Here is a 15,625-nt window from a genome sequence, read left to right as displayed (position 1 = left end):
AGAACCTGCTCCAACAGCTCCGTCATGCTGCCGTACTGCAGCCGTACCTTCACTGATGCCACCTGCCATGTGTCACCATGTCCCGTGCTTGTTTGCAGGCTATGACCCTGCCCACTACCCTCTCCACTTGGAATGCCATGTAGGCGCCATCTGTCTGGGATACCTTCCTCTCTTTGATTCTTGCCCACATGGCAGCCATGCTGCTGCTCATGTGTCAGTCTCTCAAACCCTAGATTCACCCCCCCATGCTCTCCTCATATGGGGGCTTACAGATGGGGAGGTGACCTTTCCAACAGTCTCTTGAGGAGCAAGCTGAGTCTGGAGTCAAGTGGTGCAAAGGAAGTTGGATATGTCTGAAAGTCTCTCCGATGATGCTATTTTCTTTCATGCATTGGATCTGATGACTCTGAAACATATCCAACGCATTTGTTTGTGTCTGAGGTGAGTTATCTCAGCTGATGAATGCACTCTACAACCTTCAGATACAGTGTGAAAAAGGCCAGAGTATGATGCTAAGGTTGCCACATAATAGTCAAAGGGGAAATTTGAGTCTTACGCAATGACCTCTAATCTCATGATGGCCTTGGAGAATATATTTGTTTATTTGGCAATGGAGCCAATATTATGTATTTGCCTTAACTTCAAGTTGCAGCTTTGTGTTCCAATTTAATAATTGTTTGAGAATCGATCTCATTATTTTAATTGTAAGAAGTATTTGCAAGTGGTGGACAATTCAATTTCAGCAATGGGAGTCTATTTGGGTAGGGAATAATCTCTCCATGTCACATGTAATGGCATTTCTACTTCTCCTTCTAGTGAGTTTCACTTATTATTATTATTATTATTATTTTTGCGGGGGGGTGGAGGGGGAGTGGTGGGTGCTTCAATTTAAGTGTTTGTAAATGCTTAAGTTTGGACTGTTGTAACGACCGGGTGTTTGTTTGCAGGTCAACGAAGAGGAGGCATCTCTTTTTGACGTCTTGTGGCTACTTCTGGCAAGTGTCATTTTTGTACCTATTTTTCAGAAGCTTCCTGGTGGTGAGTCTAATCTCAGTGTCAAGATTCTGTGCTCGCCTGCCCCCCTCCCCCCTCTCTTTTTCTTTTCCGCCAGTCGCCCGACCATTAAATCCCTTCTTGCACTTCCTCTCCCTTTCCTTGCCCCTTCTTTCTATTTTTGCTCTTTTCTCTGCTTTCTTTCTGATAACCAAGAGCAATTGTAAGGGAAGCATGCTGCCACAAAATGCACTTGAAAGAGATAAATATGAGATTTGAGCCACAGATCCTTGCATCAGGCATTTTAATTAACACTATCCTGCAAGTCTATACTCCTTTAAGCCAGATCTTTAGCCAACAGCAGCTCCAGTGCCTATTGTAAACCATGTGTGCACTCTCTCTCTCTCTCTCTCTCTCTCTCTCTCTCAATGAATACTCTTCAAAGCTTCTCCTCAACCCAAGGACACGCCTAAATGAGAACATTAGGCATGGGTTAATGGGCCTTCAATGTTGTGCTAAAGTGATGCATACCAATTTGAGGGCACACTCCATAACTTTTTTTTGATTTGTTGAAAACCAAAACGGATTGAAAATTTGGAATCCAAACTAGTGGGACTATTGCATAGTTGTTGGTATTGGTATCTGCAAGCTAAGCAGATGAATAGGGCAGAGGGGTAGCAAACAAATCTGCGAAATAATGTTGAACCACCTCATCAAGCTACTGATTGTTTATTATCCAAGAACCATCTCGACGCAATACACAATGCGAGAAGTATTTAGATGAAGAGTCAATATCCTGCATGGCTTTTTGGTGGGAGCAGAGCTGCCATTTCCTTAATTTCCTTTGATCGTTTTGAGCCAAACAATTAAGAGCAGTATGAAGATCAACTTGCTCACTGGAGGACAATCTGCGCTGCTGCACCGCTGTAGTAAAATGTTGAATCTGAACCTTTGCATCAGTCACTATACTCCGTAAATTACCCAGATAACAATTACCTTACTCTTTAATCAAAATCTGCATTCCTGAAGAAAATTGATTCCAAGCCAAATCCACATCTACGAAAGAGTGTAGGGCCTGGTAATGAGACCCTTAACCATGACTGAAAAGGAGTAGTGCTGTAAATAGGAATTATTCACCAATAAAACTCTTTTGAACGGTAACGGCACATCATTCACTGGCAAGCCAAAGCCCAAGGTCATGAAGACGGGAAATTGATATGATAACCTCAAAGCATAATCCACACTCATATCACAAGTGAAATTATCAAACTGCCTTGCATGAAGCATATACCACCGATCTAAGCAAGCCCAATAGTGGGTGAATGCATTATGATGAAATGTGTACCAGTCATTATCAAGCATAAGTTGTCGCCATAGATCACAAGCGCGCAACAAATCAGCCATATGGAACCATGCATCTTGTTCCCGTCTCAACATATGAGAACAATGAGTAGTACTATCAGTAGTGGTAGGGGAGTTGATAAAGTCTCGAGAGATAAAAGCATTCTTGCACAAGTTGTCGCCATAGATCACAAGCATGCAACGAATCAGCCATATAGGACCATGCATCTTGTTCCTGTCTTAGCATATGGGAGCGATCATTGGTATTATTAGTAGTGGTAGGGGAGTTGTTAGAGTCTCCACAGATAAAAGCAAGTACATCTGCAGCTTCCCACTCTATTTGTGGGTTTCTTTTCATGATATTATCCAAAATTTCCTTGTGACTTCCTTCAGACCAGCCCTCCGGTAGCCCCCCTATGCGTATGATTCTTGCATTTTCCCCTTTTGGACAACAAGAAGTACATCTGCAGCTTCCCGCTCTATTTGTGGGATTATTTTCATGATATTATCCAGTTTTTCCTTGTGACTTCCTTCAAACCAGCCCTCCGGTAGCCCCCCTATGCGTATGATTCTTGTATTTTCCACCCTTTTTTCCTATTCCTCTACTTCTACATACACATCCGACGTGTTGATTTTAGTGTCCAGTGTTGCTGTAATTTCCTGTTTCATTGACTTGAGCTGAGTTGTAACCAGGTCCTGGATGTAGTTACCATTTGTGTCATGGGTGCTGTTGTATTGTGTAACTGTAATACTTCGTGAATGATTTCCTACAGGCATTTGTTTTCCCTTCTAAAGCTACAAGTTTGAGCTTGAGCTCAGGGATTTCCTGTTGTAAATAATAGATATGCTCTTGTGGGACTATCATGCTCACCACTCTTATGCTGTAGATAGTTCTTTGTATTATACGAGGAAGGCGTCGTTGCAAACATGCACTGGGGGGACGAAGGGAGGGCCGCAATGGAGGAGTATGAGGCTTTGGTCGTAGTCGAGGTAAAAGTCTTGACCTTGGGGAAAGCCATGGGTGTCTTGGCATCCCCATCCATGGTGGCCTATGTTTATTTTGCTCCTCCCCCCCCCCCCCCTAAAACCGTTGTGACTAACCTCCAGGGTTGGGTTAAGGGCTCAGCCCAAACCCTGGAGCTAGATATGCTCTGCTAAGGAACTCCTGACGGCGTGAATTCCCCTTGGTTGCGCGAACCTGTTGTATGGCAAGCCTACTGTACGGTTGTATAGGCTACTCCTATCTTGGTTGTACAGTTGGAGCTAGGCGGCTAACAGCTAACGGCTGGAACTGAATGGATGAGCTACGGGCAACGATGGCCAGGGCAGGCGACGAGCTAAGCGGAAGGCTAACGAAGGGCTGAGTGGAGAAAGAATGAAAAAAGAAACTTTATTATAGTCTAAGGAAGAGCAATGGGTCTATGAGATCGGTAGAAAACTTGATACAAGAAAGCAGAAAGGGTGGGGCTACTAAACGAGGACCATCATCCATGCTGAATGCTAAGTTCTAAGTAGTACATAGTCATATGATCAGCAATTACATCATCATCATCATAATCACAATCCTCATCAACATGTCGATCAATCCACGCCACCAGGTTGTGCCGGTACAATGAGGCCTCGTAGTGTATAAATGTCAAGGGGGGATGGGCCGTGCTAATGCGTAGCCAGTGGAGCGTTGGCGACTGTTTGTGGGCGCTATTTGTCTCGATCTTTTGACAGTGGCTCTCTGCCTAAAGAGCTCACGTATCTGCATCTGTCGGGCTGTCTCTCGTGGTAGTGGAGGGCGTGGTCTCCTCGATCTCTAGATCCGATGGGCTATGTTAAGGGTGACGCCTCGCCTCGATCGATCTCCCCTCAAGAGAGCTGAAATAGGTCGAAACTCGATCGTGTGTGCTCTGGTCGCCTGTCGTGTCGTGCACGGTCTTTGTGTCCCTTGTCTAGCAGTGCTATGTCGGCTCTCTCCATCGATCCATACATCTCTCATGTCGGCTAGCTCCTCCTCCTCTACCCCAGAGTGCCATGGACCTGAGTCAAATGCATCAAAATCCGTGACCTGTCTCTGCACTCGGTCTACCTCAGTGCCCTGTGGTGCGGTGGTCCCATCCTGCTGCTCTCTGATATGTCGTAGTAACGTCTCTCTATGTCGTCGCATCTCCATCAGGTAGAGCCCAATACAAACCTAGTCCTGGGAGAGAGAGAGAGAGAGTCTCTCTGTGTCGTTGCTCGGTCTACCTCAGTGCCCTGTGGTGTGGTGGTCCCATCTTGTTGCTCTTTGATATGTCGTAGTAATGTCTCTCTTTGTCGTTGCATCTCCATTAGGTAGAGCCCAATACAACCTAGTCGAGAGAGAGAGAGAGAGAGAGAGAGAGAGAGAGAGAGAGAGAGAGAGAGAGAGAGAGAGAGAGAGAGAGAGAGAGAGAGATGTATTAATGTATGAAAATACAAAATACAAAACATGTAAACTCCAAGTCTATAACTAGTGACCAATAGCTAGACTCAGTCTCAGATAAGGGCTCAGAAGACATATTAAGGTGCCATGGTGGCTGTCCTGTGAGCTGCAAAGATGTCTCGTATCTCTATTTATCTGGCAGTCTCACGATGTGGTAGGGGGCCATAATAGTCTGAAAGAGTAATCAGCCATACATCAGTTTAAGACTGAGTCTTTTGGTTTTAAACTCTCTGACTAGGGCTACGCCTTCACGGTAAACTGTCCATTTTCCATCCTTTCTGGCAGCCCTGACTTTAGCTAGTTCAGTTGCCTTATTCTTGAGTTGAGCTTGTGTAAGCTCCTTAGCTATCCATGCTTTGGTACCCTTCAGCTTGTAAGGTTGTCGAAGAAGCTTGATTCACATATCTTTTGACTTCAGTGTAAGGATTGCCTGACCTTTGTAGTGCATAATAGAAGCGGGCCTAGAATCGTCATCATCCTGCTCATCATCATCTGTCCATTCAATGTTGGGCAAGCCTGCTTTGATCTTTGTCAATATTTCACTATAAGTGTCCTCCTCTTTGTACTAATCTTCTGGAAATCCCCCTATTCTAATCTTCAGCGCATTATAATCACTTCCTTCTTAGCAGTTTGTACTTCAATGTGAACAAGATCTTTGAGTGTAGAGGCTAGTTGCAGGGTAGGGCAGGAGTGTTTACAAGATTTTACAGCCTCATTAATTATTGCTTGCTTAGCAGGCCCTTCCAGAATGTGAAGTCGAGCTTTTACTTCTGCTAGTTCCAATCGTAGCTCTCTCACTGCTTGCTGTAGATAAAAAATCTGATGCTGTTGCCCAAGGATGGGTCGTTTTGAGCTTTCTTGTTGATAATTGTGTGCATACGGAGAGGGTGTCATTGCTGCAATTGTAGAGTACCGAGTCTAGATGGAGGTTGAAGGAGTTGAGGGGGACTTGGAGGAGAGGGTAGGCTGGTCCATAATTGGCTGTCTGTAGAACCCGCTAGCTGAACCTAACCCTCGGGTTGGGGGTTTAGCCCAGCTCGAGGTTAGGGTTAGGGCTACATGTTGTTTGAAAAAAACTCGAGGTTAGGGTGAGGGTTAGCTGTTTGAAAAAAAACCTGAGGTTAGGGTTAGGGTTAGGGTTCGTTGGGGGGGGGAGAGAGAGAGAGAGAGAGAGATTAATGTCCACAAGAGGCCTCACGGGTGCCTATGGTACAAAGTGACACCAACAGGGAAAAACTCATCCAAGCCACAAAGGGCTGAGGCAAAGGGTGCACTAAGACCCTTTGCTGAGTATTGTGCTGAAATCATAGTTTTTTCCATACGTTACCATTTGCATACGTCATACGAGTATGGAAGTATGATTGGAGTATGGTTCAGTCCCTAGGGTTGAAACATACGTGACCCTAATTTTACTCAAAAACATTTAGAAAGATATACATTGTATACATTACATTGACATAGAGCTACAAACTTTCTCCAGAGACCAGAGTCATTTGGAATTTGGATTCTGATACCTAGTGTCAATGATAGATCAATACTACACCTGTTACGCTCTAGCCGAGGTAGCATGACCTCGGAAGAATCAGTCGACATTTCCCTTAAAGGATCTATCTCTGTAATATATGTGTTTGCGCTTCATGTAAATGATCGGGAGGGATATAATGTCAAGGTCCTAGGTGAGGGCTGATAGCACCAGACTAGCGACATTTCCCTTAAAGGATCTATCTCTGTAATATATGTGTTTGCGCTTCATGTAAATGATCGGGAGGGATATAATGTCAAGGTCCTAGGTGAGGGCTGATAGCACCAGACTAGGTAGATCTAAGACCAAGGGCCTAGTGCAAAGATGTGCCTAGGGGCAAGGAATTTAATGCATCCCAAGAGAGGGGTGAAATGTTGCATTAGGAAGGCCCCATAGTGATGACATGTGGCATCTAGATCTATCTAGGGAATTGGGGCTTGCTGAGGCTAGTGAGAGAAGAGAAGAAGATGATTCACATGAAAAAAAATTGAACGTAGATCTCTGTCTGCTTGTTAGCCTGAGTGAGATTTGGCTGGGAGGTGATTAATGGTGCTACTCCCGTGATCTTCAAGAGAGGGGAAATAGAAATAGTGCTTTACATTTTGGTATCAGAGCGTAAGGTAAGGGTAGAACTCATTGGGTTGTGACGGACAGCAGGTGGAGAGATCAAGGGACGTGAGCGTCAAACTGATTGACGCGGGCCTACACCAGCAAGTCGTAGAGCGGAAGGTTCCTGGGTGATCCTTTGATAGCGGTACTTGGTGGTTGACCAGATCGACAGGAAGCCCGTGAGGCGCTGACGGATAATTGGCCTACGCCAAGAGGAGCGTAGGGCCTTGAAAAGGGTAGACGACTCTAAAGGCTGCATAATTACAGACCAGCGTCGAGGGAGATCCAAAGTGGCTGACGATGCCGTGATCGATGGCGCTTCCGTAAGGCGAGGCATTCGATTAATTATGTGATTGATAATGAGCCTTGAGCGTAGCTGGAATGATAGAGCGGGAATTCGTCACGGTGTCAGAGGTGACGCAACGCAGGTTGACTACCCGTGGTCTACGAAGGACTTAAATTAACGAACTGTTGAGCTTGGGATAGCGTGGTGGTTCGACGGTTGACGGGAAAGAAAATTAGATGGGGCTTCTGAATTGCGGTTGGAACTAGAGGGTTGCCGTGACGACAGACAGCAACAGTTCAAAGGCGGGAGACCATGTGGTTCGAAATACTCAACGAAATAAGAGAAGGATATTCCGCTAGCTAGCGCTGTGTTTGCATCGGAGCTACATCGGGCGTTGGTATCTTTAACGAGGAGAAATCAGGAAGCACCTTTTTTCGATACAGTTTTATATATATAGTCCTCTTATTCCTACACTGCGAAAAGGAACGTTCAAAGTATCGTATATTTTGGGGGTTTAGTGTGCAGGAGAAAGAAGAAAACAAACCAAGAAAGCAGAACAGAAAAGAAGAGTATATATATATCTTTTATTTGGGTTTTAGAAAAGACTTAAAAAAAAAAAAACCATTTTCCATTGTGAACCTATGGAGGCAGAAGGGCAGAATTCTAGGGTGAATCCTAGTGAGTCTAGAGTACGGTCTACACAACAAATGTCACATCATGCTGCACCTACTTTGATCGGTAGAATTTCGATATTAGAAGATGCTTTACAGCAGATTATGAACCAGCAGCTTCAAGTGAATGCTGGTCAGAATGAGATAAGGGAGATGGTACAAGCCTTGTCGGCTAGACCGTCGAGAATTGATAAGGGTAAAGCTCCAGCAGAGCCAGAGCCCAGTATACATTCATTAGAGCGCGCAAGGGTCAAAGTGCCCAATATCGCTAATTATAGACCGGACCGGAGAAGTACGCTGGTCGGATGATCGAGCGCAGCTCTGATGTGATCGAGGTTTGGTTACACAAGTGGGAAGAAGCCTTCGCCATTTGTGAAATTAGATCCGATCTAAAGAAAATCCGTGAGGCCACACACCTGTTTATTGAGGCAGCGGATAGATGGTGGATATAGCGACAGAAGGATCAAGTTGCTCCAACCACCTGGGAAGGGTTTAAAGCTGAATTTAAGAAACACTTTCTCCCACCTGATGAAGAGTCCCGAGCTTGGGATGCTTATAGAAATCTTCGTCAGAGGAGTCTGTCGGTGGCAGAGTACACCGACAAATTCAGGGAATGTGTCATGAAAATAACAGACCCTCTCCCTATGTCGGTTCAATTAAAAGACTATATTTATGGATTGAACGACAAAATCAAAATGGAAGTTCGGGCTAAATATGTGACTACATTAGATGAATCTATTGCAGTAGCCCTGAACTATGAGGATGCTAGGGGCAGATCTGGTGGATTTGTGCAGGCAGAGACTCAGTATGAGTACTCGAAAAAAGGGGGAGTTCAGAGGAAATTGATTTCAAAGACAAGTGTCTCGCAGCCAAGTGGCCAAAAAAACTAAAACAAGACTTACCTGTAGAGTTTGACATGAAAGATCTTGGACTTATGCACTATTGTCTTGGAATTGAGTTCTGGAGAGATTCAGATAGCACATGCTCAAGTATGTTGATAGTATTCTGAAAGTTTCATATGGCAAATTGCAAGATTGTAGCACTCCCATGGAATAGAGTTTGAAACTTACTAAAGATTCAAAAAAGCCTACAGTCAATGATAGGTACTACAGGCAGCTCATCGGATCTCTTATATATCTGACTATCATGCAGCTAGATATTTGTTATGTAGTAAGCTCACTAGCACAGTTTATGGCAAATCTAAAACAGTCTCACTGGAATGCAGCTAAAAGAGTCTTGAGATACATCAGAGGTACAAGACACTTTGGAATAGAAGCAGGTGAAGCCGGTTGAGGGACTAGTAAAAACAAGTACCACCGTTGGGGTGAAAAGGAAAATAACTCTAATGGCAGCCCGGGCTTGGTCAAAGTCCTCGTTGACCCCTGAACAAAAAGAGAAAGCTAGAAAAGAAGGATTGTGCTTCGGTTGCCTTCAGCGACATCAGTGGAAGGATTGTCCACTGAATAAAGACCGTCGCACGGCTAATATGATAATATTTGAATGCGAAGTGGAAATGCAGGAGAGTCCCAATGCGGAACATATGCAGATGCAACTGGCGGGACCTTCTCAGAGGTTAGTACCTTGTTTGTTATGTGTATCTGTTGCTAAGTTAGTGACGAGTGCACCTGATAACATCCTATTTAAGCCCGCAGCAACGGGGTATACGGCCTTTAATGATACGGAGTTAATTAAAATGAAAGGGCAAGTGGCCAGTCATGATGTCATTGTGTTGTTTGACTCGGTGTCAACTCACAATGTGATTAACTCCAAGCTCGTGAAGAGGCTGAAATTAAAGACAAGTCCATCTGACTATGCGTATACCGTCAGAATGGCAGATGGAAGTTGAACTGAAGTATGGGACCAAAGGGTTACCCAGTTGGAGCTTCGAATTCAGGACTATGCTGAGAAGTTGGATTTTGAAATGACTAAGCTTGCTCATGCAGATATAGCCCTGGGTATGGCATGGCATTCTAGGAAGAATCCAGCCATTGATTGGAAAAAGCACGTATATCAATTCAAGATGAATGATGTGCTTCATGTCTTACGAGGTGAAAAAGATATACCTCAGGGACCGTTGGTTTCCGTGATGGAAAATCAGAAAAGCTCAAGTAGAGTTTTTATTCCTTTGCACAGCATCGGTAGGCCGGTTGGTGATTCTTCGGCTAGCACTGATGTTACGCAAAGTGGTGAGATGGCCAAGCTGGCTAATCTTATAACAGAGGAGTTCTCTGAATGTTTTAGGGATGAACTACCTTATGGGTTACCTCCAGAGCGGAAAGTTCAACATAAGATTGAACTGATCTCGGGGGCAGAACCTGTAAATAGACCTCGCTATAGAATGAGTTTTACTGAAGATGCGGAGGTGCGTAGACAATTGGAAGAATACCTCAAGTTGGGGTGGATTCAACCAAGTTTCTCACCTTTTGCTTCGCCAGTGATATTAAAGAAAAAAAGATGATACGTTTCGCCTCTGTATAGATTACAGAGCATTGAATAATATCACTATTAAGCACAGGTATCCGATGGCTCGGATTGATGATTTGCTAGATGCATTACATGGAGCCGTGATTTTCAGCAAGATAGATCTTAAGTATGGCTATAATCAGATCCGGATTAGAGCCGAGGATGTGCATAAAACCGCTTTCAGAAGCAGGTTTGGTCATTATGAGTTTTTGGTAATGCCCTTTGGACTCACCAATGCTCCAGCGACCTTTGTCATGCTTATGAACGATTTACTACGTCCGTATATCGGAAACTTCGTAGTACATTTTATTGACGATATCTTGATATTCAGTAAAAGTGTTACCGAGCATTGTGAACACTTAAGAATAGTGTTTAGTAATTTGAGGAAAGCCAGTCTTTATGTGAATAAGAAGAAAACTATACTATGTATGGTTAGGCTTGAATATTTAGGGTTCATAATTACTCCACAGGGGGTAGAAATGGATCCGAACAAAGTGGCTGCGATACTAACTTGGCCAATCCCTCAGAGTCTGACCGCGTTGCGATCATTCTTGGGATTTGTCCAGTTTTATAGAAGGCATATCAAAGGATATTCCGGAATAGTATCGCCATTGACTGATCTGACCTCAGATAAAGTACCTTTTATTTGGGGACAGAATCAACAAGAAAGTTTTAACACCATAAAACAAGCTGTGGTCATAGGACCGGTGTTAAAAAATAGTTGATCCCCAGAAACCGTTGTTCCTAGAAACCGATGCAAGTGGCATTGCGGTAGGAGCAGTTCTCCTTCAAGAGGGAAGGCCAGTAGCCTTTGAAAGCAAGAAGCTTTCTCCCTCTCAAAGGAATTGGCCAACTCATGAATTGGAGTTGTATGCTGTTATCCATGCTTTGAAAACATGGAGGCATTACTTGTATGGTTCAGAGTTTTATGTGGATGTGGATCATGATACTCTGAAACATTTTTGTAAATAGCCTGACTTGAGGGGCCGCCAAGCTAGGTGGGCAGAGCTCATGCAGGAGTTTAATCTAACGATTCGGTACCGAAGAGGAAAAGACAATAAGGTTGCTGATGCGTTGTCTCGCATTATGCACAACCTGAGTTTCACGGTATTAGAGAGTGCTCTAATGACCGAGATAAGAGAAACTCAAAGAGTGGACGAGTTTGTCCAGAGCTTGTGGCCTAAAGCTCATGTGTTAAAACCCGGGGAAAATGAAAAGGATGACCTGGCATCCAGAAAAGGCCAAACTTATGCAAGATATACCATAAGGGATGGTATGCTAGTTAGAAATGGCAAGGTTGTAGTACCTAGTCAGAATGATCTCAGGCAGAGAGTCATTCGACAGTGCCATGATAGCCCATGTACGGGACATCCAGGAGTCGAGAAGACATATGATCTCGTGAAGCGAGATTTCTATTGGCCAAAGATGAAAAAGCATATTCATGAATATGTGACACGGTGTTTCTCGTGTCAGGTAAGCAAGGCCGAGCGGGTGAAGCTACCCGGACTTTTACAGCCCTTGGAAATACCACTAAGTAAGTGGGAGAGCATTTCCATGGACTTTATTGTAGGGCTGCCTACAACACAAGGTGGGTATGATTCTATCCTTGTGGTGGTTGATCGTCTAACCAAGATGGCTCACTTCATTCCGACTAGAGAGTCTGTTAGTGCCCCGCAAGTGGCGGATCTGTTCATTAGACATATATTTCGTCTACATGGATTGCCTAGATCCATAGTGTCAGACAGAGATGTCAGATTTACCGGTCATTTTTGGACAGCGGTATTTGAGACACTAAGGACTGAGTTGGGAATGAGTAGTGGGGATCATCCTGAGACAGATGGTCAGACGGAGAGAGTCAACCAGACTTTAGAGGATATGCTAAGAGCATATGTGTCATTGAGGCAACATACGTGGGACAAGTGGTTGCCATTGTTGGAGTTTGCCTACAATGATAGGAAACATTCCTCTACCGGGTTCAGTCCGTTTGAACTGAACTATGGTTATAGACCAGCCAATCCAACTATAGTTGGAGTACCTCAGAAAGTGCCTAGTGCCGCGAACTTTGTAGTTCAGATGCGGGAGATGCTAGCACTTGCGAGAGCTAATATTCGCCAGGCTATGGATAGAGCCAAGGTGTATGCGGATGAAAACCGGTCTATAAGAGTATTTAAGGAAGGAGAAAAAGTTTTTCTCAGGGTTCCTTCGCACTCGAAGTCGTTGACTTTAGGAGAGTGTGCTAAGTTATCACCTCGATACTGTGGGCCGTGGTTAATTCTAAAGAGAATAGGCAGTGTAGCCTATAAATTAGAATTGCCACAGGGGTGTAAGGTGCACCCGGTTTTTCATGTTTCACGCTTAAAGAAATTTTTACATACAGGTGACTCACTAATCGAAGGTGTGGTTTTGTTTCAGGAGATAGAGGATATTGCAAGGCGCAAACCAACAAGAGTCTTGGACTGAGGAACAATGCAAATACGAAATCGGAAGATACCCACGGTGTTGGTTGCATGGCATGGTCAGCCTCTATCCGAAGCTACATGGGAATCCGTATATCAGTTGCGGAGAGTGTTCCCAGATTTTATCATCGAGGACGCTGATCTGTGAAGAGAGAAGGAATGTTACGCTCTAGCCGAGGTAGCATGACCTCGGAAGAATCAGTCGACATTTCCCTTAAAGGATCTATCTCTGTAATATATGTGTTTGCGCTTCATGTAAATGATCGGGAGGGATATAATGTCAAGGTCCTAGGTGAGGGCTAATAGCACCAGACTAGCGACATTTCCCTTAAAGGATCTATCTCTGTAATATATGTGTTTGCGCTTCATGTAAATGATCGGGAGGGATATAATGTCAAGGTCCTAGGTGAGGGCTGATAGCACCAAACTAGGTAGATCTAAGACCAAGGGCCTAGTGCAAAGATGTGCCTAGGGGCAAGGAATTTAATGTATCCCAAGAGAGGGGTGAAATGTTGCATTAGGAAGGCCCTATAGTGATGACATGTGGCATCTAGATCTATCTAGGAAATTGGGGCTTGCTGAGGCTAGTGAGAGAAGAGAAGAAGATGATTCACGTGAAAAAAAATTGAACGTAGATCTCTGTCTGCTTGTTAGCCTGAGTGAGATTTGGCTGGGAGGTGATTAATGGTGCTACTCCCATGATCTTCAAGAGAGGGGAAATAGAAATAGTTCTTTACAACACCAAACATCATGATCAAAGGTAGTAGGTAGTAGAAACTTGGAAGTAGGAAAATTGAAATGTATCACGATTAACGATGAGGCTCAAGCCTCAAGCTGCAGCATCTTCATCCTCATTTTTCATCCTCATTCTCTTGCTCATCCTCATCCTCATCATCATCTGCATCAGTGCCATTCTCCTCCTCCTCATCCTTCTCCTCCTTGAGACCATCCTTGAGGCCAACCACAGCCAAAGTTGGCCAATAGTGTACGGAGTACGGATTAGCAACGTATGGATTAGAATAGTGCTAAAAAAGTGTTTTCCAAGGTTTTGGCTAGGCACAAAATCGATCCCCCCTCCCAAACAAAACAACCCCCCCAGGCCCCCCCCGCACGCACACAACAAAAAAACCAAACCACACCCAAAAAACAAAACCCCGCAACAACCACCACCAACCAACCTCCCCCCCCTCCTCAAAAAAAGTACGGAAAGCCGTACGGACGTGCGTACATACGGTCGAAAAGTACACGTACGGATGCAACCATGGCTAAAATAAAAAGAGTTCAATGGCTCAAGCAAAATCAAGTACAAAAATATATCATATCATATCATATCATGTGCTATTTATTGTCTGGAGCAGGCTAAGAACTAGAACTGGAACTAGAAACTTAGAAACCGAAACTTGGTATTGTGGTGGCTCGTCTATCAGCGGTGAAAATGTCTCGAATTTGAGTCCGTCTGGCTGTCTCATGCTTGTGGTGTTGGAGGGGGGCGTGGTCTCCTCCATCTTTGGACCCGTTGAGCTATGTACAGAGTGACCCCTCGTCTCGAGCGGTCCCCTCTGAGGAAAGTTGTGATAGGGCGAACCTCAATCGAGTGTGCTCTGGGCGCTCTCCGTGTTGTGAATGGCCTCTGCAATCCTCTCTCAGTAATCTAGACTACCTGCAAAGCAACTAGCTCCTCCTCCTCTACCCCACTGTGTTCTGGAGCCGACTTGAATGCATAAAAAATTGTGACTTGTTGCTGTGTGTGGTTAGTTGCATCCTGTGGTGTGATCGCCTCCTCCTGCTCTCTGATATGTCGTAGTAGGGTCTCCTTGTGTCGGCGCATCTCAAGCAGATAGAGCCCAATGCAGACCTGGTCATGGAAATGGATCAATCGTGATAGTGGGCTGAAGCCACTCCCATCCTGATAGAGACAGTAGTATCATCCTCGGATCTCGTAGTAGTTTGGGTAGGTGCAAAGAAAGTGTTCCTTTGTCTCAACCACTTCCAGTGTGCATAGTGTGCAGGTCCGCTTCTCTCTAGGTATATGTGTTGCTCTCCCTGTCTCAATCCTCCGCTGATGGCATGCCAATGGCGATCCTCAGTGCATGTTTGACTCTTCTATCCTCCAGATATATGGGTCTGATGATGAATCCCTCCTCTGAGACATTTAGGAAATGGTCACTATAAAATTGTGTCTTGGTGGGGAGCTCCTGATCTCGCGTATGATACGGCTAATCTCATCTCGTGCGATCGACTCAGGGGGTGCATCCAAACTATATTGAAAGGGGGGGAGCATGTCCATCTAAACCCCGTGTCTTGCATACCATGTGGATACACGTGCATACCATGTGTCTTTCCACCCTTAGCTAGTCGTCTGCATGACTCCAGAGCCAGCCTTGGTAGTCTCCAATGAGGTAAGTCCCAAACTCTATGGATGAAAGTCACTGTCTGAAAGATGGCATCAATCTGTAGTGGTGTCATGGCGAACTCTGCCTTTACTATCTCATGCGGGATTGTGGGCTTGCTCCAAATCATCCTAGATAAAATGGTCACCTGTAGCCGCTCAAATCTCTTCCACACTGCTATCGGTAGATCACATCCCCAGAAGGGTGCTGCATACATTGCAGCCGGTCTTAATAGCGTATCGAAAAGCCAACACTTCGTCGGTGGATCGTGAAAGTGTGCTTGGAACACTGTCTCTCCAATCGGGCGAGAGCCACGAGCCTATGGGACAAAGTGTGCAAAAAAGTAGACTCATATAAGCCTCAGTGGGCTGGAGCAAAGGGCCCGCTAGGGCCCTTGCTGAGTACTAATCTATGTTAGCAAAATCATAATCAGTGTACGATG

The 15,625-nt window shown here is 44.8% G+C and overlaps 1 protein-coding gene across 1 annotated transcript in view; it reads left to right on the top strand.

Annotated features, from left to right (window-relative positions):
* Positions 1-15,625, top strand: part of LOC147893906 (K(+) efflux antiporter 2, chloroplastic-like) — a 148,476-nt gene that overhangs the window by 47,675 nt on the left and 85,176 nt on the right. Inside the window, exon 3 of the mRNA XM_087385467.1 lies at positions 948-1,038. Within this exon, the coding sequence (XP_087241593.1) occupies positions 948-1,038 (91 nt within the window). The remainder of the gene's footprint in view (positions 1-947; positions 1,039-15,625) is intronic.

This window comes from Dipteris shenzhenensis, chromosome 15, assembly GCF_047967505.1.
Source record: "Dipteris shenzhenensis isolate YYH24624 ecotype China chromosome 15, Dip_SZ_1.0, whole genome shotgun sequence".
Taxonomy (NCBI): domain Eukaryota; kingdom Viridiplantae; phylum Streptophyta; class Polypodiopsida; order Gleicheniales; family Dipteridaceae; genus Dipteris; species Dipteris shenzhenensis.
The sequence above is the reverse complement of the archived record's forward strand: the minus strand, read 5'-3'. Positions and strand labels throughout refer to the sequence as shown.